This window comes from Myotis brandtii, unplaced genomic scaffold (genome assembly GCF_000412655.1).
Source record: "Myotis brandtii unplaced genomic scaffold, ASM41265v1 scaffold186, whole genome shotgun sequence".
Lineage (NCBI taxonomy): Eukaryota > Metazoa > Chordata > Mammalia > Chiroptera > Vespertilionidae > Myotis > Myotis brandtii.
Genome location: NW_005356905.1, coordinates 655479 through 681272, shown reverse-complemented (window position 1 = coordinate 681272; position 25794 = coordinate 655479). Strand labels below are relative to the sequence as shown.

At 35.0% G+C, this 25794-nt stretch overlaps 1 protein-coding gene across 1 annotated transcript in view; it reads right to left on the bottom strand.

Moving 5' to 3' along the window:
* Positions 1-25794, bottom strand: part of RSRC1 (arginine/serine-rich coiled-coil 1) — a 335473-nt gene that overhangs the window by 225716 nt on the left and 83963 nt on the right. Inside the window, exon 4 of the mRNA XM_005864118.2 lies at positions 21712-21885. Within this exon, the coding sequence (XP_005864180.1) occupies positions 21712-21885 (174 nt within the window). The remainder of the gene's footprint in view (positions 1-21711; positions 21886-25794) is intronic.

Below are 25794 nucleotides of genomic sequence, written 5' to 3'. Positions count from 1 at the left end.
AGTCCCAACTTAGAGGGCACAGTCCTCTTAGCATAATTAGGCTTGACCTTATGACACTCCCTAGATCTTATCTGTGAAGCTAATAGGCTGTGGGAGATGCAACAAGTGCTGCCAAAACAAGTGAAATTCACAAGAACATTGTAACTATGGTGACCACTACCTTGTTTACCTCTGGTTATAAAATAAAGGCTCAGCTTGCCTCTGGATCTCTCTCTGTGGCCTCAGCCAGGCACAGGAAGATCCACCTAGACCCAGCTTATTCTCTCTGTCTGTCTTTTCTTCATCCTTCGCTGCCCTCCCTCAGGCTCACCGAAACCTTGGCTGTGCTAGCACGGCACACCCTCCCCTGCCGGCCCGGTCACCCCTAACTGCCCTCCCCTACAGGTCTGGTTGCTCCCAACTGCTCTCCCTTGCAGGCCTGGTCCCCCCCAACTTCCCTCCACTGACGGCCAACTTGTGGCCACATGGGGGCGGCCATCTTTGACCACATGGGGGTGGCCATCTTGTGTGTTTGAGTGATGGTAAATTTGCATACTGGTTGTGACTAATTAGCATAACATGACTAATTAGCATATCCCTCTCTTATTATTGTGTTGGGGTGATGGTCAATTTGCATACTTGTCGTGGCTAATTAGCATATCTGGTTGTGACTAATTACCGTATCTGGGCTAATTAGCATATCCCTCTCTTATTATATAGGATATCTTACCTGCACTACTACAGTAGCCTTGATAATTTCCTTCTAAACTTTAAAATTCACTATATTTATACAAAAGAAATGAGAAAGGTTTTACAGATTTTAACTATCTACTTTTTAAAACAGAAATGTTGTGATTCAAAACTTAAAGCATCAGGCCTTAGTGCTCAAGAGCTACCATTACTATAAAAATCAATTTGCAGAAGTCTGTACATCATTATCTCATTAATGTAATGCATTATATATTGCTATAAATAAATTGTGCATGTAAATATTAACAGTGGCTAATTCTGAGGAACAAGATAAAAGGACTGTGAAGCAAGAGTAGTTTTCACTTAATATATTCTAAAATTACTAAAAATTTTTACAAAGCATATACCTATAAAATTTTAATTAAAAATTATATTAAAAATGAAAGTTATTCATAACCCACTGAAGAAACCTAAGCTTTAAATTCAAATCACATATATATTCATTTAACTCATTTATACATAAATCTTACTAAAGCACCTTTTATGTGTGAAGTACTGTTGGAAGTGTTGAGAACACAGCAGTGAACAAGGACCCTGCCCTTTTGAAGCTTATATTCTGGTGGGAGTAACTAACTAGATTACATACTATAGGCACTCTGAAGCATATAAATCAGATACAGAGTAATGGGATAGAAAGAAAGCTAATTTAGATTGGGTGCTCAGGAAAGACCTCTTTTAAAAGATTACACTTGAAGTAACGACCTAAATAATGAGAATAAGAAGACATATTTCAAAAAATCCTGGAGGAGGCATTCCAGATGGAGGCAACAGCAATTGCAAAGACGTAGAGGATGGAAGGAACAGTGTGCTAGAACATGATGAGTGGTAGGAGGTAAGCTGGAGTACATGAGCCTATTTGACTTTGATTTCAAGACAAAGAATTCAATGAGTCACTAAAGGGCTTTAGCAGAGGGGTGACATAACATGATTTCCATTTTTAAGAGGCCCCTTAAGCTGTTGTGTGGATAACAGTTGGGGTGGAGGGAAGAGTGAAAGTAAGAAGACCAACTGTGAAGTTAAACTGTACCTCCAGTAGAAAATGATGGTGGCTTGGTCTGCATCAATGGAGATATCACTCCATTCAGATATCAGTGGAGATAAACAAAAGAAAGACGAGCCCTTACTGATGTGGCTCTTCAGTTGGTTGGAGCATTATCCTGTGCACCAACCGGTGTGGGTTTGATTCCCAGTCAGGGCACATACTTGGGTTGCTGGTTCGGTCCTCAGTCTGGACATGTATAGGAGGCAACCAATTGATTTATCTTTCTCACATAAGTGTATGTATGCTAAGAAGATTTATTTGGGGATAAAGCTGGTGATGATGACAAGCTTGTTAACTATGCAAGACAGTGATGGCGAACCTTTTGAGCTCAGCGTGTCAGCATTTTGAAAAACCCTAACTTAACTCTGGTGCTGTGTCACATATAGAAATTTTTTGATATTTGCAACCATAGTAAAACAAAGACTTATATTTTTGATATTTATTTTATATATTTAAATGCCATTTAACAAAGAAAAATCAACCAAAAAAATGAGTTCGCATGTCACCTCTGACACGCGTCACAGGTTCGCCATCACTGATCTAAGATGTGACTATCAGAGTAGGTGGCTTAGAAAGGATAGAGGCAAAGATGGTTTCAAGAGAGAAGATGGAGGCTATATGACTAGTAAGTAATGTTATCATTATTAGCAAATGCCTAGATATTCGCCCACAAATATCTGTTGTCAGAATGTTTTATACAATGTACTTAGTATACTGTATGTAAATGAGATTATAACTGTTCTTAAAATGTTGAATTTAGGACATTCCTCTAAATATTATCTACTATTCATCTAAACACACACCCAATCTTATCAGTCCACTAAAATAGCAATGACTTTTTAGAACTTCCATAGAGACAGTAAGCAATCCTATATAATAAAACCCTAATATGCAAATTGACCAAATGGCAGAATGACCTGTCGCTATGATGCCCAGTGACTACCAGGAGGCAGACATTCAATGCAGGAGCTGCCCTCTGGTCATCAGTGTGCTCCCACAGCGAAAGCGCCACTCAGCCAGAAGCCGGGCTCATGGCTGGCAAGAGCAGTGGTGGTGGTGGGAGCCTCTCCTGCCTCTGCGGAAGTGCTAAGAAGTGGCAAGCTGAGAGGTAAGGAGCTAGGGATCTTGGACTGCAAGAGGGATCCCGGACTGTGAGAGGGATGTTCAGGGGGATCAGGCCTAAGCTGGCAGGCAGACATCCCCCGAGGGGTCCCAAACTGCGAGAGGGTGCAGGCCGGGCTGAGGGACCCCCACCCCCAGTGCATGATTTTCGTGCACCAGGCCTCTAGTATAGTAATAATAGTCTTTCAAAACTACTTATACACAGCAAATCTAAAACAATGTAATGCAAAGTGAAAGATGGATAAATTGGGCTCCTTATACCAACTTGTACTTTTTTATATTTCAATTATTCTATAATAAAAAGTTTTCAGAAAAACTAAGTATTGAGAATGTGGACTGGCAGCCACAGTCCTCAAAATCTATATTTTTTATGAAAAGTGGGATTCCCTATTTTGAAAGACTAGCATATTGAGCTCTATAAAACTGCCTGAGGTAAAGCGATAGCGTAGGAAAGGTATCCTCTTTATGAAACCTTTGTTCTAGATTAGGCCCTATGAATCTTTCAAAACCGAGGAGTTCAAGTTTGCTGTTCAGAACAATGCACTAAACATAGAAGATTACTAATGACTTATGAACTCCTAACGTAGCAGGAATCAAGCCAGCAACACTAGGATATTGGTTTCAACAAATAGCCTATTTTATTTTATAAACTTCACCTGAATATTATCAACATCAGTATTAGAAAATGGAAAGTTAATGAAATTAGGAAGCAGCATCAGCATACTGCACACTGTGTTTCTCATCACTCTAATGCAGAATCCAATGGATAAGAGATCCATCTTTTAGCTTTAAAAAAAAAAAAAAGCAATCTATAAACCTAGAAAATAGACCATGACTTGACAAAGTTATTAGAGAATATTTTGCTACCTAAATTCAATAAACTACATTAGTGAGACCAATTTCTTTTATAAGAAAAAAAAAAGAGGCAGCATACTTTCTTTCTGTCTTTCATTGTAGTTCAAAAGCCTGATTATCTTAACAGTTCCTCGTTTTCCCTTAGTGATATCTGAAGTAGATGACTGAAAGATTAGAGGCTTATAAATATTCTCTTTCTGTAAAGATGTTTTCCTGACTCTATAATAATCAGAGGGTATTATAAATGCTGAAAAATATCAAATTTTCATAAATCAATGCTTTTCACAAACACTGGATTGCCTACCAGTGAAATATAGCTTTTAATATCTAACCCTGATTTTATTTGATACCATGACAAAATGTTTTTTTCTGAAAGTAAATGGTCATTAGTGATTTCTACTGTAGTTCCATAAGAGCAAAGGCAGAATCCATGTTTAGGTGATTACTGAATGTTTTGATTCAGTTATCTGCAGGGTGTCTGCATGGTACTCTTACTATTTAAAGCTAGCAAAAAAGATTACAGCTCACACTAACTGGATTTTCACAGCTCCCTATCATTCGGCTTGAATTCCTCATGGACAGATTAAAAGGGCCAAGTCAAACAATAGTCTTTTTACAAGGTGGTTATTGAAGAAAAGAAAAAAAGTATCTTTTATGATCAAAACAAAATTATTTAAGGAAGAAACCAATGAAAAACAAAGTTAAATGTATAATAGAGGTAAAACTCTAGGTGTTGCCATATAATAAATCCAAATTAAGAAATTAATAGCATCTGAAAGAATTTTAGTTTTTATTCTGAAATCTGTAACATAGATAATATATATGGTTTGAGAGTTCAAAGATAACTAGGTATGGCATCAGAAGAACAGCGTTGGAAGGACCTTAACATTTAGTTCAAGTTACTATTACAGTATGGATAGACTGAGCCCCAAAGAACTCACTTGCATTTCCAAATCAACTACTGGAAGATTATCAAAGCAACTATGTATAAGTAGTTCATGTTCTTTTCCACCTTGAAGTAACCACCTTCTCATTCTCTACTAGTTTCCCACTGACACTCACTTCAAAGGATCAAACTTCCCAATCTATGATTCACCTTTCAAGGTGAGTCCTGGATACAAAGCTCTCCTTATGCATTATCTCCTCCACTCATCACTCAATCCCAGGAGGTAATTATGTTTACCTTGGCCATTTTATAAATAAAGAAACCAAGGCTTGGAGAAATTAAGTAGCTTGCCCAAGATCACACACCTAGTAAATGAAAGAATTGGAATTAAAATTAGGTCTACAAGACTCTGGTGGATGAGCTATTAACCACTGTTAGCTTCTTTACTTCATTTCAAGAATAAGGCTCATTGATTTACATTCTTTCTTCTACCCACCATTCATTCACACAGCTCATCTAAACTCAACCCTAGTGTCTCCACTATTGTTTAGTATTAAATAACTGATTTGCTTCTGAGCCCAAGTAAGATCAAGATCCAACTGGATAACATTCTTTCCTTCTCCCCTAGCTAAGGCTTCATCATTGCTCTCTCAACATTACTTAACATAAGACTCCTAAATGGCTTCTCAGTCTTCAATCCATTCTCCTTATTGTTGCTTCTCTAATTTAAAATCCTTTTTTTTTTTTTTAAATCCTCACCCGAGGATATTTTTTTCCATTGATTTTTAAGGAGAGTGGAAGAGAGAAGGAAAGACAGAGAGAAACACGGATGTGAGAGAAACACATCGATGGGTTGCTTTGCACAAGCCCCTACCAGAACCTGGGTGAGGGAGGAGCCTGCAACCAAGGTATGTGCCTTTAACGGAATCGAACCAGGACCCTTTGGTCTACTGGCGGAGGCTCTATCCACTGAGCCAAACCAGCTAGGGCTAATTTAAAATAAATATGATTACCTGGATTTGGGGGAGGTGAAGGACAGTAACTAGGTGAATGGGGAACAAGGTGAAAAGAGACTCTTTATCTTTATATAATGTTCAATTTCGAACTAAATATTACCTATTCAGAAAAGGAGAGAAAAGAGTATGGGAGGGGAGAAAGAGGAAAGGAAAGAAAGAAATAGAACAATAAGGGGAAAAAAGAACCAAGAAAGCTTAATGTTCCAGAGGCACCTTCTGCATTTTCTGTGTGACAATAAAAGGGTAATTTCATACACAAACACACCCAAAAAATAATAAAAGTGGTTTCCCCAACACTCTTATGATCCTTCTTGACTCAATCATTTTGTTTTTCAATCTCCTTCCTGCTTCCTCTTCCATGTTTTTCCATATTAAGTATCAACACCTCTAGAAAATATTCCCTGACTGACTCACTTTGGGTTAAGTGTCCCTTTGCTATGCTCCCCTAGTATAGAGGACATCTCTCTGCAACAGCTCTCATGCTACATTGCTATCATCTATTTATATGTCTGATTTATGAAGACCTCAAAAAACTAGATGGAAGTTTCTTGAGATCCAAGACCATGTCTTATTCATCTTTGCAATCTCCAGTAACTATAATAGTGCAGGCACATTTTAACAGCATCAAAAGTAATCGACGGCACCATTTATTTATCTCGGCTATCGCCCACGGGTCATATCCAGCAGTCATTGTGATTTAATCTTTTTTGTGATTTAATCTTACCATATGGGAAATATTGCTTTGGTCACTACAGCCTCCACTTCATAGATCTCTGTAGTTATCAAAATCCAAGCAAAATACTAAAGAGTTAAAGGAACTGAAAATCCAACACCCCAGGCCAGAACTCTCTGAGTCCTGCACCTATATATCCTCTGGCCTACTTTATATCTCCTCTTGATTGTTCCAAAGGCTTCTCAAACACAACAGTCCACAGAAAAGTTATGATATTTTCCCTAATACCATAGTCTCTTCTGGTAAAACCCTTAGTCAGTACAAAAGTATCACCATCAGTCCAATGATACAAACAATAAAACTACTGGTTATCTTTAATATCTTCAATTTTTTACCAAATCAAATCCACCATTAAAGACATAAATATGTCTCAAATTCTTCAACTTCTGTATCTCCAAAGCCAAATCCCTTGGTCCAAACTACTATTACATCTTTCCTAGGCTACTGTGCCACTTATCTGGTTTCTCTGTATCCACCCTTATCCTCTGCAATCTGTTTTCCACACTGCAGCTGGAGGGATCTTTTCAAAACACTAATCTGATCATGACACCCATCAGATTATAACACTTCAAAGGCATCCTGTTACTCTTAAGATAGAGACTAAAATCCTGCAGATTCTAGCCCCTATCTGCTTCTCTGGCCCCATCTCATACTGTGCTCCCCCTCCTCTTCATCCTTGCTACTCTGACAATCTTTCAGTCACTGCTTATATCAGTCTCCCTCCCATCTAGGGACCTTTGTTAATGGTTGATGATACTGTTTCCTCTGCCTGTAATGTTCTTCCTTTCCTCACTAATTCCTGTTCATTCTTCTTTCTTCAAGAAAATTTTCCTGACTCTTCAGGGTCAAATGCCCCTCCCACCATTATATGCTGTTTTAAAGCATTATGCATCCTTATTCTTGATATTTATCACTATTACAATTTTGTATTTATTTATGTAATTTCAAAATTGCCCCTTGTTATCCTCTCCCCACAACTATACCATAAGCTCCATAGAGTCAGGCACCTTAACTGCTATTGATCACCATGAGCTCTCCAAGACCCAGCTCAGTGCTTGGCACAATAAGTACTCAATAATGAATAAGTGACAGAAAGGAGGGAGATCATCTGTTAGATGGTAATACCTAGGGCAGGGGTGGGCAACCTTTTTGTGAGTGCGTGCCAAAACCAGCAAAATCTCTGACTCAAAATTCTTCTGCGTGCCAACCCTAATTTTTTTAGAACATGTTACGCCTACTTGATATCTCTTAAGGTTTACGTATGTGAGGAACCTTGAAGAAATAATAGAATTCATTCGAGCGATAAAAACACAGTATATGATGATGAAAAATACATTTATTTTTTAATGTATATGTGTACACTGATAGTCCAACAGAAAACTTTATGACTCTGCTTGATTGTTGCAATAGCTACATGAATCTATACATGTATTAAAATTCATATAACTACCCATTCAAAAAAAGTCAACTTTTACTCTATGCTAACTTAAAATTAAACATAACAAAGATAATTAGAAAATGCTTATATATTTAGAAACTAAGGAATACTCTTCTAAATAATTCATAAGTTAAAGGAAATAGTATAATGGAAATTAGAAAATACTTTGAACTAAATTACAATGAAAATATTCTATACCAAATTTATGGGATATACCTAAAACTATGGTTAGAGGAAGGTCCATAACCTTAGATAAACAGATTAGAAAAGAAAAAAAACTAAAAATAAATGAACTAACCATCCTTCTCAAGATGGTAGAAAATTAAACCTAAAGAAATTGAAGGAGAAAATATAAGATTTAGAAGAAGAATAAAAATTAATGAAAACAAACACATACAAAGAATCAACAAAGCCAAAAAATGGTTGGCTGTAAAAGCTAATAAAATTTACAAATATCCAATAAGATTAAGAAAAAAGAGAGAAAGCACAAACAATTGCTATTAGGTTGGGAAAAGTACCATCACCACATAATTAATAGTATATACAGAAAACTATATAGGATCTTATAAAAATATTTATGTCCAAAAACTGAATATTTTAGAGGAAATGAACAAATTCCTGGGGGGGGGGGGGAATACAACTTACCAAAACTGACACAAAAATAAATAGAAATCTAGTAGGTCCTATCATCAGAAAAATTAACTATTAAAAAATTAAATCCACAAAATAGTATTTACATTAAGTGGCTTCATTTATAAATTGTACCAAACATTTAAGGAAGAAATAACACAAAAATTACACAAACTCTTCTACAGTATAGAATAAAAGACTTTACTATCTAACTCTTAAACTGGTAAATGGAGAATAATGGAACACTACTTAACAGTATAAAGGAATTGCCAGGCTGGTGCGACTCAGTGGTTGAGCACCAACCCAGGAACCAAGAGGTCACCGTTTGATTCCCGATCAGGGCACATGCCTGGGTTACGTCCTCGAATCCCAGTGGTGTCCAGGCAGGAGGCAGCCAATCAATTACATCCTCTCTTATCCATGATTCTATCTCTCTAACCCTCTCACTTCAGTGATCCCACTTCTAGGAATATATCTCAAGAACTCAGAAACACCCATCAGAAAGAATATATGAACCCCTATGTTAATAGCAGCATAATTAACAATAGCTAAGAGTTGGAAATAGCCTAAGTGCCCATTAGCAGATGAGTGGATTAAAACTATGGTACATCTATACCATGGAATACTATGTAGCTGTAAAAAAGAAAGAACTCTTACCATTTGCAACAACATGGATGAACCTAGAGAGCATTATGCTAAGCAAATTAAGCCAGTCAGAGAAAGATAAGTACCACATGATCTCAATCATATGTGGAATCTAATGACCAATATAAACTGATGAACAAAAATATACTGAGAGACATAGAAACATCGAACAGACTTTCAAACCTCAGAAGGAAGGCAGGGGAGGGTGGAGGGGGAGAAGAGATCAACCAATGAACTCATATGTGTATATGCATAACCCAAGGACACAGATAATGAGTGGTGAAAATTTGGGGGGAGGGAGGGCAATGGGGGGAAAGGGACATATGTAATACTTTCAACAATAAAGATTTATTTAAAAAAAACAAATGAGAAAAGATTGATATAAAGTATGGATTAAAGCACCTTTAGGAAACGTTTTAAAAAATCAATAAAAATATATTTTTTAACAAAACAATATAAAGGAGCAAACTGATACATGAACAGCCTAATTTATCTCAAAAGCATCATGCTAAGTGAAATAAGCGACATATAAAAGGCTATATACTGCATGAATACATTTATATGATATTGAGTAAAGGTAAAACTTTTCAGTTGGACAGGGGCTGGCAGTGGGGGAAGGAGATGCACATGGAGTATGAGGAAACCTTTTAGGGTGACAGAAATACTTTATATACTTTGTGATGAGAATGACAATAGTTTGTCAAAACTCACAGAATTATATATCTAAGAAGTGAATTTTACTACATATAATTTATATCTCAATAAAACTGACTTAAAGAACTAAAATAGAAAAACAGTATATGAAAATTTCTAAAAACAGTATTAATGGTAAATATTTTAAGCAGAAACACACATCTTGTGATATAATAATCAGTATAACTCCTTAGGTTTTAGTTTAAGCCTTGATAATTTTTCAAATTAGCTTTGCAGCTGCAAATTTACTGGATCAAATACTACTGATTTTTTAATGAAACTGAAAAATTTTCATTTAAAGAGTAAATAATTTAATAAATACTTACAATTTGAGCAATTCTCTGTGTGTATTTATAAAAACACTACTCTTCTTTGTCTAGACAGCTTTGAGTGATATTTTTCTTGTACTCTTGTCTTTCATCATTCTTCTTGAGTGGATTTAATTTCCAAGTAGTCACAAAATATGTTTCACCTCTGGCTTATTACAAATACACATTACTTTTTAAAATTTGATATCGACTATTCTCTTTTTCTAATGTGGAATGCCTTCCTTTATCTTTCTTACTTATGAAAAAGAAGCTAAGACTTCAACATGACAACCTAATTGATTTTCATGATCTACTTCCAGGTGGCCTGTCACTGGCTGGCATATCCATAGGGGCCAAAGGCTGCCATTTCAAAACCTCCTCTAGGAGTTGAGAAAGAATTAAAACAGCAGCATTCATTGTTGCAGTTCCCTAACTGCACCTGCAGTGTTAGTGATCATCACATATGTAACAGCATTTAGAGAATGTTTTGTGCTTATACCCACAAGGTGCAATCTCTAACTGAAATTCAGCCCAATCTTCCTGTAGTTATATGCAATCTCAGAGCCCAAGGACAATATCCTTAGCACTAAAATGAAAAGCATTAACCCCAATGACACCATCTGGAGTTTTTCTTTTATTATATACTTTCAATGCATTGAAATCTAAGGTATGTTAACAATACCTACACAAATGGAATGTATTACAACTTACTCTGCTTTAGTGAAAAAGTGTACCCCATAACTACATCTATCCAAAGAAACATATGTATTCCTATCATCTGGCAATACATACTTCATTTACTAGGATATTAAAAACATTTGAACCATCCACTCTAAACCTGTCTATAATATCATATTAGGATATAAAAATAGATCATTATGTAGATATCTATTTCCCAATCTTTGCTGTTTCATCAAAAGAGGTTAAGCTTGTACTTCTCCATTGTACTGACCAAGATTTGTCTAACATGTCAACCATATATTATGGTTTATTCCAATCTTTTCTATTTTGAAGATGCCACAGCAATGATGAATAAATAGACTAGGAAGAAAGCCTGTAAGAAATGAAACTAGATTTTTAAAATTTACCTTGATTGTTGAAAGTATTACAGATGTCTCCTTTTTCCCCCATTGACCCCCTCTACCTCACACTAGCCCCCGCCCCAGGCCTTCACCATACTATTGTCTGTGTCCATTGGTTATGCATTTATGCATATAAGTTCTTTGGTTAATCTTTTTCCCCTGCCCCCTTCCCTCGGAGATTTGTCAGTCTGTTTCATGCTTCTATGTCACTGGATCTATGTTGTTCATCAGTTTATTTTGTTCATTAGATTCCACATATGAGTAAGATCATGTGATACTTGGCTTTCTCTGACAGAAACTGGATTTGTTTTTTTTAAAAAACTGAACAGATTGCTTCTATGTGGATTAGCATCATTCACATCTGGGCTAATAAAGGTGCTTTACAATTAAGTAAAAATTAGAACTATAATCACTAATTATAAGCAACACTTAGCTTTTAGGGAAGCTGCTTGTTTGTTTAGGAAGAAAAGACTTGGCTGACACCCCAAGTTATTCCCTCTGCATTCCTCTAATAATAGTACAGATATTTTAGCTAACAAAAGTCATACATAACCTAACTGAAGGCAAATACTGAGGTCTTCAGAAAAAGATCTCTATGGAACAATATATTTAAGTCTAGTGATTTGCCCTGTCTCATGTACCAAATCAACACAGTAGGTGATACCAAATAAGATCCTGAAATAAATCAGACTAGGCATGAAGAGTTATCAGTGAGGACTGGAATTTTAATCAGTATTTAAAATATAAATCCTAGAAATGACATTTATTTTTTTAAACAACTGATGCTAAATGATATTCATTTATAGCAGGTTTGATAACATTTAAAATACAAATAAAGATAATGGGAATTATGCATACTTTTAAAAAATGTACTCTGGAAACTTTGATGGAGGTGGTGTATGTATATTAGGTGTGCTAGTTAATAATGTGGATTTTTTTTTCAATAGATGGAGTTACACATATGTTGATATGTATGCGATTTGATATATATGCTATTTTGTTGTATTGACAGCAAGCTTCAAAACTTCATATGTCAAATTTGCTAAAGGTGTTAACACTTAAAAATGTCGAATATCGTGCCAAAAAAGGAGCATTTCAGGAAGTTTTAATTCATTACTATATTTTGAAGAAAAAGTTATCGTATACTTTGGGAAGGTTATAGTGAACATGCTCTATCTCAAGATACTTGTGAACGCTGGTTTAAATGCTTTAAAAGTGATGATTTTGACGTGAAAGACCAAGAATGTCCAGGTCAACTGAAAAAGTTTGAAGACCAACAATTACAAGCATTATTGGATGAAGATGCCTGTCAAACTCAAAAACAACTTGCAGAAAGATTAAATGTTGCTCAGCAAACAATTTCCCATTTACAAGCAATGGGAAAGATTTTAAAGGAAGGAAAATGGGTGCCACATCAACTGAACGAAAGACAAATGGAAAACCGAAAAGTCATCAGTAAAATGTTGCTTCAACGGCACGAAAGAAAGTCTTTTTTGCATCGAATTGTGACTGGCGATGAAAAGTGGATTTATTTTGAGAATCCCAAATGCACAAAATCATGGGTTGATCCAGGTCAACCATCAACATTGACTGCAAGGCCAAATCGCTTCAGAAAGAAGACAATGCTCTGAGTTTGGTGGGATCAGAAAGGTGTGATGTATTATGAGCTTCTAAAACCAGGTGAACATTAATACTGATCGCTACTGACAACAAATAATCAATTTGAATCACGCTTTGATCTAAAACGACCAGAATGTGCTAGAAGACACAGCAAAGTAATTTTGCTTCATGATGACACACCATCACACACCTCAAAACCAGTTAAAGACACATTAAAAGATTCACCAGACCTTGCTCCTTCAGATTACCACTTGTTCTGAACAATGGCACATGCACTTTCTGAGCAGCACTTCAAAACGTACGTAGAAGAGGAAAATTGGTCTCTGAATGGTTTGCCTCAAATCAAGAAAAGTTCTATTGGGACAGTATCCACAAATTACCTGAAAATGGGGGAAATGTGTAGCTAGCAATGGACATTACTTTGAATAAAGCACTTCTGATGTTTCTCTTGAAATAATCGTGTTTTCTTTGATTAAAATATCCACCATTATTAACTGGTACACCTAGTATGTGTGTGCACATGCACACTTAAACCAGGCGTGAATAGTAGAAAAGAGTTGGTTATTTTCCTAATACAAAAATTCAGCTTTATCATTTTTAAATGCTTAAAAGCTGGACTTCATTACCTAGAAACAATTTCTAAAACCATCATTTATTTATTTATTCTACAAATATTTGAATACTTGTTATGATCCAAGTAAATACAATGTTGAATAAAACAAACAAGGTACATATAATCTGGCAATTATAAAATTTTAGAGTTACAAAATTACAAAGTTTTCTATTCAGATTAGATATACATGCAAGGGCACTAACTGCAGGGTACACTATAGAGGGGTGGGGAATACTTCATGAAGTGACATCTAAAGTGAACCCCAAAATATACATGAAAATAGCAGGAGAGGTAGAGAAGAAAGAGTATTTTAGGCTGAGGGGATCGCCTTTTAAAAGATGCAAAAGTGAAAAAAAAAGGAATGCTAGCTGAGAAACTGGTAGTCACAAGAATCAATCATTAAATTGGTGCTACTAATAAAAAACAAAATAACTCTCATTAATTGAGATCTTATTTATACACTGCTTCTAGTATTTACACTTTGTCAACTATCATTATCCCCATTTTATAAAAGAATAAATTTAAGGGTCAAAAATAATAACTTACTCTGTTAGGAAAATTCAAAATGATTGAGATGAATGAAGAAGATTACTGGGAGTCCTCTCCAGGGTGCCTTTCCAGGTTATCTCAACCTTTCCACCTTTCTTTGTCTGAGATGTTTTTAAATTCTACAAATTAGAGGTAACTGATAACAATGCAAGTAATTATTTTTATGGATAAGCATGTTAACTTTGTCCAGTGGAGTTGTAACTGATTTCTCTCCCCATGTGGAAAAAGTCAGCTTTGAATCTATTAAGCAATTTTGTGTCCTATATTCCTGGTGGCCTACATAAGTGCCCACTCTTTGCATTCTCCTTTGAGCTATTTGTAGTATCTCACTAATTACTATTAATTAATGAGTTAAGTAATACCTTTGGAGTGTGTTTATGTATATACTAGTTGCCCAGTACACGGATCCATGCACACTAAAAGAAATTAATTAGAAGAAATATTTTAATATTGCTATTCTCACCATTTCTCTAAAATAGAAGTATCAGAGATGAAAGAAAATTAGTAAAATGTATATGAAAAGAATATATAAATTAACTAATAAACAATAACAACATGATATAACAACAACAAAGACATGATATGAAAACAACAAAAACATGATATAAAACAAAAACATGATATAAAAACAACATTGATATGAACAACAAAATGACAACAAATACATATCTATCAACAAGTGAATCTAAAAATCAAATGAATAAAAAATCTGATGAACAGAATAAACTGTTGAATGTAATAGAATCAGGGGTATGGAAATGGAACAGACTGACAATTATCAGGGGGAAGGGGTGTGGGGGGTGCAGGAAGAGACTGGACAAAGATCTTACAGCTATGGACGAGGGCAGTGGGGGGCGAGGACCTGGGGTGGGATGGGAACCAGGTGGAGGGGAGCTAAGGGGGGAAAAAGAGGAACATCTGTAATAATCTGAACAATAAAGATTTAAAAATTGATAAAAACAGTAACTGATAAATTGATTAAACTTATTCTAATATCTTCTTGTATACCACATTGAATAAAAACACTTTCAGAGTGTTTGACTAATTTCCCTTATGATGAAGTATTTACAACTTTAACATCCCACGCTCTTCGAACTCGAGAGAAAGCAACATATAACTGACTATGTCCGAAAACGGGTTCAGGTAGGAATATTCCTACTCTGTCTAGAGTTTGTTCTTGTGATTTATTAATAGTCATCACAAATTCTGGCATCACGGGAAACTGTTTTGAAATTAATTTAAATGGGAGGCCAGTGTCAGCTGGGGACAAATCAATTCTTGGATTCAGAACAAACTCTCCTTCCGCAGATCCTGTTAATACTTCAGCTTCGATTATGTTAGGTCACAATCTTTTGATAATAAATCTAGTACCATTACAAAGATGCCATTTACTACTAATTTTTCTCAGTAGCATGATGATTGCACCTACTTTCAATTTTAATTTATGACACGGCATTCCTGAAGGTGTAATACTATTAAGAAATTCGATGGGAAAATTTTCCTTGAGAGCATCACCCATTGAATCAATAGAGTTATCACTCAAATAGTTGTGAAAATCTCCATTGAGTATATCCAAAATTTCTTCACTTAATTTATGAACATGATCATTTTTTTTGGACAAAGAATTGCACATTTAGATATATTTTTAATATTATCTATAGATATACTATTTCCAAAGGTAGCTTCAGTAATAGATCCATTACAAATCATTTCATAGGGGATTTCAATAATATCTATTCCTAAATAAAAACTGCTATCAAGTTTGCCATCTCCAAGTTTTACTAACCATTCGCTATAAGCAGAATCCTCTAATCTCATATTTGTTTTAAGAGACAACTGTCTGAAACATCCCCAAACACTACAGTACTTGAAACTTGTTTGTACTATGGCTGATCACATAGCATGCAGCACAACACTGAGACATTGTCAAAAATCCCCTCTGAAAAGAGAACTGTCCCACCAAATGCAGCATTCAAATTGGCGCCAGCGAGCGCTTTATATGTATTGCGCATGTGTGAGTCAAAATTTATTTTTAAATTGCCAGTGTGTGGCATATGTACCGGTCAGTCGGACGGATGGATGAATGGATGGATGTCAGTCAACTTAGCCTTTTGTCTATACAGATTATGAGTCATAATTTTACCTTTTTAAAAAATTATCCTTTAATATCTCCAAAGCACAACGAGTCAGAATCTGAAGGTTTATGTGGCTTTTATAATGGTTTCTAGGACAAAGTTCTTTCCTTTACCCACCACCCACTTCTCTCCTTTTACTCTTGAATGTTAATTCCAACATAATTTTTGTAACACCTCTTGAAAAGGATCCCACTAAGTTTTTGATAGTCCATATGACAAAACTTACTGAAAAGTACAGCATGAGACTACTTTCATTCTCTCACTAACTTCTTCATATAACTGTAATTCCTCAGCCTCTATAGAATGAAAAAGGAAAATAAAAGTACCTTCTCTCATTCCAAGGCCTTTCTCAGTCAGGCAACCACAAAAAGAAAGAATGAGCCTACAATTCATGCCATGTAGTCTCTATCAGGCATAATTCAAATCAAATCCCATCAGGCAAAGTCTGGGATAATTAAAATGTACTGACATAATAAATAAGAGAACAGTGGTGACCTGGGGGAGAACTTATGAAACCTTGTCTCCTGCTTTTGCTGAATATTCTTTTTGTTATGTTAGATTCCCTTTCTTGGCCTTGCCTTTTTGAAAATTATGGTTTCTATTGCAAAACTAATATCTATTGACAAAATCTCAAACCTGTACAATGGAAATTGGATGGTAAATTTCACTGCAATATAAAATGTCCAACATCATAATAGGCCACTGTTATGGTATTCATTCAATTCACAAAGAAATTGTAAAAACTTTAATTTAAAAAGCAAGAAAAATCCAGAGCACACACTTACATAAAGATGTATTTGTTTACCTACTTAACAAAATTGACAGTAGGAAGCTTCTTTGCATGTTACAATGACACGTGTTAAAGGTATACTTCTTTCGAACCAAACATTTACCCTTCGCCACTGGTGAAAGGCAACAAGATCTCTACAAAATCTCATCTTTTTTAATAAATTTTGCATGAAAACATGTTATCCTGGTACAAAGTTGCCTGCTGTCACATTCGAAGTGTGATAAATGTTTAATGAAAACAACACCACACAGCTTGGTGTCAGACAACAGCTATCACACAGCCCTGCTTTGATCCAAACAGACACTTAAAAGGAGTTCTAAGCACACCCTGCACCACAGAACTCTATAACCTATATGCAAATAGGGGTAAATTAGCATAAATGACTTTCTGCTGCATAAAGAAATAAGAGATAAGGAAAAATATGACAGGAGTATGTAACTACTGTCAAAACTCAAGGGTCCAGCATTCCCAAATCACAACATCTTCTGCCAAGCACTTGGTAAGAAAAACCTCCTCAACAGGAATTTATTACATGAAACGCTACAATTGAAGACATTGGAACACTGCCAAGGTCAAAGCCATAACTAACATATCTATAAAGTATGACTACTTCATGGTACTGGACTGCTTTTATACACCGCTTCAAACATTTATTGCTTTGGAAATATTATTATCCCCATTTAACAGAAGAATAAATTAAGACTCAAAAAGAATAACTTGTCCTATAAGGAAAAAAGTTGTGAATGACTTAAAATGAGCAAAAATTGTAATTTTTTGCAATTTAACTTTACCAAGATGTAAACACCTTAGCACATTTAAACAGATATGCTACTCAAAACGGCTACATGTTCAAAGGTAGCAATTCCTATGAATAAAAGTATATATTCCCTCCATTGAGATGTTTTCTGCATTTTTAGTCTATAAAGACATACCTAAAATAGTTGTGATATACCTAATATCTAATTGCATTGAACAGTCAACTTTTTAATGAAAGATTTCATAAATAGGTAACTATAGGCTGTGGGCTATATTTGAAGCCCAATTTCACTGCTATCCCAGTAGCTTCAATACATATTCTCAGAAAGCTTGAAAGTCAATTGATTTAGTGGAAGTCACATTTCAGTACAAGAAATTCTATTTAGCTCCAGCCAGTTTGGCTCAGTGGATAGAGTGTCAGACTGAAGGGTTTGATTCCGGTCAAGGGCACATGCCCGGGTTGCAGGCTCCTTCCCCAGTAGGGGGTGTGCAGGAGGCAGCCAATCAATAATTCTCTCTCATCATTGATGTTTCTATCTCTCTTTCCCTCTCCCTTCCTCTCTGAAATCAATAAAAATATATTTTAAAAAAAGAAATTCTATTTAAATATATTCCCCTCCCAATACCCACCAAAAATAACTACTTCAGTTGTCAGGTTATGTATATGTATGTCTGGGGCGAAATTCTTACCGTTCCCTAAAATTATAAAGCTTCAGAAAAGCTTCAGAAAGTTATGTAAAGGAAGAAAAGTATAAACTCAACTGTCTGAACAAAATATTCCAGAAGTCTTGATGGGTACATTTCTGAGAACAGTATCCATCTACTGAAAAGCTAATAAGGGAATAATAAGTGTTAGATGCCTACTATTATTATGTCCCCTGTAAGTAAAGATTTTGTTCATACCTCATGTAGTAATGATTATATCATTACTTTATTTGAAACTTCACTGGCTTCTCATTGCCTTTAGAATTAACTCTAAACTCCTTGACATAACTTATAAGGTATTCTAGTAATCATCTCTCATCATTATTTCTCTTCTACTCTAAACCAAGCTCTATAAGACTTCAGTTCCTCAAATACCTACCTTGCTTGCCTCCAAGTCTTTCCATATGAAGTTCATTTTGCATGCAACATTCTTTCCCATCTCTTTCTTCCTTCAATGTATAAACATCTCTTCTTTTGAGAGCCTCTCCCTGACATGTTGACCAGTCTAGATCAACCAACTTACCTAATGTTCATAGAAATATCTTTCAACCGGAAAGTGTCAAAAATGAAGATGAAGAAAAAAAAGGAAAAAAAAAAGAAAACAAACAAAAAAAGACAAAGAAGGAAAAAAATTTAAAAAGAACAAAGGAAAAAAAAACACACCAAAAACTGAAGATGAAAGCCAATGTGCTGAGACTGGCCTGTTGGAAGGATAAAAAGGGCCTGGGTCTGCTTACCTCCAAACTATTTGTTATATTAGCAATAAATGTACATATGGCTTAAACCAGATGTTGACAAACTACAACCCTTGGGCCAAATCTTGCCAACTATCTAGTTTAGGTTTTACTGGAACACAGTCATGCTGTTCATTTCGTATTATCTATAGCTGCTTTTGTGCTGGAAGGGCAGAGTTTAATAGTTGCAATAGAGACATATGGCCTAGAAAGCCTAAATTATTTACTATCTAGCCCTTTACAAAAAAAAATGTTGCTGTCCCTGGTTTTGTTAGTTATGACCAAAGCAGCCTTGCTCTTACGATGTTACTGTAATTACTTATATATCTTCCCTTCTATATATGCTTATTTATGGACCTGCATGAAATCCCCTACCATTATGTCCCTATTCCCTAACAGTACTTGACAAATAGAAGGCATTTAAATACTATTGATTAAACAAATGAATAAATGAATGAATGAGCATATCTGATCAATTACCAATAAATATTTATTAACAACTAACATGTACATTACGTACTATGAGTAATACAAAAGAGTATAAGACACATTCTCAGTAGAATAGCTTAAATCACAGATTTAGGAAATAAACACATACTTTTTTAAAAAAGATAAATCATTTTTGGAACAAAGGAGGGTGTATCTGTACATATATAAATACTACCATATTAACTGTATACACTGACACACACACCTTGCAAAAAAAACACCTGACTTCAGGATATACCTAAAGGTATGAATTTGTGTGTTCTTAGCACTAACCAGTAGACAGGGCACCCTGACATAGCACCACCCTGTAATACAGTCTACCAAAATCATGGAGGTGACCGAATCAGGCTACTCACAGCTTTTTGGTGTCAGTACCCAGGGCCCTTCAACTGGCCCCTCTCGTTTGGACTTTGTTCAGTCACTCCCTTTGCTGAGTAAGAAGTAATGACAAATACAGTATGGGCTTGTGAATCTTTTATCCAGGAATGAGTCACTTGAACACCTCAACACTGAATGAAACAAGTGTCTAACCTGTAAATCTGGCCCAGACCCTACCAAATGAGAACCTTTCCTGAAACCACCTGACCTCCATATCTTATTCACGCTCTAATTTTTCTTACCTTTAAAATTCACAAAATAATGCTTTATATAATGTCAATTTTATACAACTGTGCAAATATTACTCTAAAAAGTTAAAAGTTAGTGAGATTAAAAAGCAAAAATTTAATGAGTATTAAAAAGCATAGTCATATTTCTCATAGTCATGTAGTATCTAAAGTATAAACCTAAAGGGAAAAAAGGAACAAGAAGCAAGGCAGTTCCTTCATTGACATAATTTATTCATTCTTTTAGTCCATATTTTCCAGTCTCAGAAACCTATTCTACATCCTCTCTTCAAATCTATCATCCTCCCAAGTTTCTCCCTTTATCAATAGATTTCCCCGACACGCTCTCTGATCCTCATTCCATTCTACCAACTCCGGCTAACTCAGCTTCCCTATTCTCATAGCCAGATATCTAACACTATCTCCTCTCCTATAACATTTAAAATTAGAAAAGAACAGAACTCAGAATTTTTCAGGATCACAACTACTTAGTTTGTAATAATGATTGTGGGGTAATCATGAGAAAGAAAGTAACATAATAATGTTATCCTATTCCAAAATCCACTACAAATTTATTATTTCAACAAACACTTAAAGTCAACAATCTAGGGAGGTTTATATAATGTCACTGTAAATCTGGAAATGAAATATAAACAGAGAGACAACTGGGAAAAGAAAAAGGATTAGAGAAGAGTTCTATATCCTTTAATAAACTTAATTCTTCATAGAATCAAGGTCTCAAAAAACCATATCCAAGATCCTGGTAAGCTCTTCAACTTAACACTAAAATCTGATTGATACATCAAAAATAAACACTTTTTATTAAAGTATTAAAGTGAATATATGTAAGGTGTTGAAAGACTAACAAAAGGGGATAAATTCCTAGATGTTTTACTTCATAGAATAAGAGATCCCAATGTCAGTTTTGAGTAAAACAACTAAAAAGTTGTAATTTAAGCTACTAACCCAAACTTACTATTTCATTTTAACAGCTTTTAATTTAATAAACAGTTATGAGTGAATTTCACCCTCCAAGTGGACAGAGCTAGAGTAACTGTTTTAATAATATCAATTCCAGAAAAAATAAATTCCAGGTCCTGTATGCACAGACACTCTAACATATACATACACCTTAATATTGACCAAGTTCCCATTCTATACTGAAAGAGACCTAACCAATAGTGAAACATTCAGTAGTCTTCAAATTTTAAATTCATATTTATGATAAGTAAAATTGAATGTAGAACTTTTCTAAAGAATTATGCAAATTTTCCTTTACTGAGATACTAAGCTTTGATAGTGCTGTTTATTTTGTGTCTATGATTTGTTACATAAGTAAATAAAAATAAGAATAGAAAACAGTAAAAATTTGAGATAACTATTTTGGTTTACTCCTTTTTCTTTCCCTATTGTATTCGCCTCTTTTTTCCATCCAAGAAAAAACTTCCAAGAATGAAATTAGTTTGAACACTGCCATAGAATCACTGAGTTAACTCTCTTAAGATTTGCTTAACGTTCATGGAAATATCAACTTACCCCCGTTTAATGTTGTGTAATTCCTTGTCCTTGCCTTTATCCTTCTCCTTTTCTCTTTTCTCCTTATCTCTGCCTTTACGTCGTTCTCTATCCCGAGATCGACTACGGGTTCTTCTGTGACTGGACCTTTCACTGCTTCGACTATGGGAACGTGGGCGAGGTCTTGACCTGGACCTATAGTAAGTAGATTTTATTAAATACATTTAGTGCATATCTTGTATTATGAAAACAAAATATCCTTTAAAATTATGTGAAAGAAAAGAATTTAGTTTAATTCTGTGAAACAAACATCTAAGTATGATTATTTATAAATAAGCACTCTCAGTTAAAATGATACATAAGGGGTATATATGTTGTCAACTTTACAGGAAATTAAAGTTTAGTCAAAAAGTGCAAGTAAAAGTCTTAAAGGTTCAAATCAAGTCTTGATTACTCAACTATCTTCAGATAATATAACAAATCTAAATGTATCTGATCTAGTATCCAAGGATAGAGACTTCCCTATGCCTATAATCTCTGCTTCTATATAAAGTCAACCTTATTTATTATTTCTAATTGTTACAATAAAACTATGCCTCTACTCTAATCTAGCCATTCTTTGTATTAAATAAATAACAATATTTGGTAGGATATACAGTGTACTTTTAAAAGGTAAAAACCTCAGGTTCTGTCTCACAGTAGTGATAAGAAAGCTTCTACCAAACTGTTGATCTTACAGATAACTATAAAAAGCAACTATCTGAAGGTACTGGACAATGACCAAAAGAAGACAGATTCTATAGAGGGCCAACACTTGGAAAACGAAAACAGCGATGAGAAAATTTCCCATTTTATCAGCTTCTTTTCTGAGGACAAGCCCAAGTCTATGCCATGCAGGACAGCTATAACTCCAACAAAAAAAATTTCTGGCCTGAAAAACCAGAAGAAAGGCGCAGGGCAACCACCACAAAAGGAAAACAAAAGGGTAATTCTGAAAAAGCGTCAGAGGAGGTAGCTAAAATTCTGTATGTAAACTCTATTCAAATCTCTGGCTGAACCCTACACTGTGCATACTCCAAATAGCCAAAGATAAAATAAAACTAAACTAAAATTTCAACTGCCCCCCAAGAGACAAGATTTTTTTCAATTTTAATTTAAGTTAATTTTCTGCTAAAACAAACAAACAAAAAATCAGTATTCTTCAGAGGAATATAATAGAATCCAGAGTATTCAAAACATGATATTCACCTTGTCCAGAATTAAATCCAAAATTACTAGCTATACCACAAAACACTAAAAGTTGGATCCATTATCAAGAAAATAAAGTCAATAGAGACCAACCCTGAGATGAACTAGATGTTGGAAATAGCAAGCAAAGATTTTAAAGTAGTAAAAATAACCATGCATGTAATAAATATAAAGCTTAAAAAAACTAAAAAACAAAAAACACAGCAGCTCTATAACTAAAAACATACAATATCTGAAATTATAATTATGCTCAATGAGCTTTAAAGCACATTGGTAACAACAAAAAAAAGAATCTGTGCACTTAAAAAATAAATCAATTGAAATTATCCAATCTGAAGAACTAAGAAGAAATTGACTGCTAGTAAGAAAAGAAAAACAGACCCTCTGGAATCTGTGTGATAGTATTTTTAATGTGTCAAACATGTTTATTTAAACCCAGAAATAGAGAAAATAATGAGACAGAAAGCAAAATTTTTAAGTAGTGGTCAAAATTTCCCCAAATTTAGTGAAAGACAATTGTACAGATTCTAGAAGTTCAGTTAACTACAATATAAATATGAAGACCATTACTAGTAAAACCATAGTCAAACTGATGAATTAAAAAGAGAAATCTTAAAAGTATTCAGGGAAAAATCCCCAAACACATTACATTTTGAAGAGCAATAATATCAATTACTGCTGGTTTCTCATCAGAAACAATGGAGATCAGAAAACAGTGGTACAAAATTCTTACCATGGCAAAATAAAAATTTCAACACAAAATTTTATAATCAGCAAAAATATACCTCAAAAATAAAAGTAAAATTAGGACATTTTTTGAGGTAAAGGAAAAGTAAAACATAATCATCAGTAATAGATCTGTATTATAAAACATCCTAAAGTAAGTACTTCAGGCTGAAGAAAATGATAACAGATGGAAACTTGGATTTTTAGGAAGGAATAAAGCCCACTAAAAAATGGTAAAAAAAACAACAACAAAAAAAACCCACATATGCATTTATGCTTAAAGTAAACTTTAAAATGTCTTACTAAAGGGTTATAATGAAGGTAGATATAATATATACAACCTCTATAAAAAATAAAGTATGAGGCAGGTAAATGGACCTATATAGTTACAAAGTTTCTATGCTACATCTGAATGATGAAACAGTAACTCCAAATACAATGAATAATAAGGGCATAATAATGAGACAGAATGCAAAATCCTTAGAGCAACCACTTCAGGAAAATAATGCAAATAAGTATATAGCTTAAAATCCAAAAAATGAACAAAAGAGAATTCTTAAAAATATTCATTAATCCAAAAGGAGGCTGGAAAGGACAAAAAACAAAAACCCTCAAAAACAGAAGCTCAAACATAAAACAAATAATAAAATGATAGACTTAAATCTAAACATTTCAATAAATACATTAAGATTAATGGACTAAATACTTTAATTAAAAAGCAGAGCTTGTACAAATGAATTAAAAAGCCATACACAACTAGATGCTGTCTATGAGATATGTTCTTTATATATACAATCACAGGTAGATTGAAAATAAATGGCTAAAAATTGATATATCATGTAAACAGTAAACAGGAAGGGTGGAGTGACTATATTAATATCAGATAAACTAGACTACAGAAACTAAGAGTGTCACCCAAAATAAAAATAGAAACTTCATGATGACCAAAGGGTCAATTCATAAGTAAAAATCACACAAAATATGTTTATCTGACCACAGCATAATTAAATTAGAATTCAATAACAATAAAACATCTTGAAAAAAACCCAAATATCTAAAAAATAAATAATATACTTCTAAATAATTCATGCACCACTAAGAAATTACAATAAAAATTTTTAAATGTTTAAACTAAATAATGAAAATACAACATAGGAGAATTTGTAGATGAAGACATGTTTAGCAGGGTTATTTATAGCTTTAAATGTTTATATTAAAAAGAAGGTCTAAAATCAATTACCTAAAGTTTCACCTTAAGAACCTAGAAAAAGAAGAGCAAAGCAAACACAAGGTAGGTGGAAGGAAGGAAACATTAGAGAGCAAAATCAATGTACTAGAAAGCAATAAAGAAATTTAACAAAGCCAAAATCTGGTCCTCTGAGAATATCAATAAATTTGGTAAATCCATAGCTAGACCTATCAAGCAAAAATGAAAAGATCAAGCACAAATGATCAAAACTTAAGAATGTGGGTGACAGAAAGATCACATGAACTAGGCCTGGGAATTTAGGATATATGTTGGTCTGGAAGAGAATTACATGGGTATCAGTGGTAGTAATGTCTATCCTCTTTTAGCCCTAATGAGTTCACTCAGTAAATGAAGAGCATTATCTATATACTAGAAGCCCGGTGCACGAAATCTGTGCACTGAGGTGGGTGCACTGGGGGGTGGGTCCCTCAGCCCGGCCTGCGCCCTCTCGCAGTCCGGGACCCCTCGGGGGATGTCCATCTGCCAGTTTAGGCCCGCTCCCCACAGAGTGGGCCTAAACTGGCAGTTGGACCACCCTCTCGCAGTCCAGGACCCCTCGCTCCATACCACCTGCCTGCTCGCTGCTCCTTAGTGCTGGCACGGAGGTGGGAGAGGCTCCCGCCACCGCCACTGTACTTGCCAGCAATGAGCCCAGCTTCGGGCTGTGTGGTACTCCCCTTGTGGGAGCGCACTGACAACCAGGAACAGCTCCTGCGTTGAGCGTCGGCCCCCTGGTGGTCAGTATGCGACATAACGACTGGTTGTCCCGCCGTTCAGTCAATTTGCTATTTGGCTTTTATTATCTACTAGAGGCCTGGTGCACAAAAATTTGTGCACTCGGGGGGGGGGGGCCCCCCAGCCTGGACTGTGCCCCCTCGCAG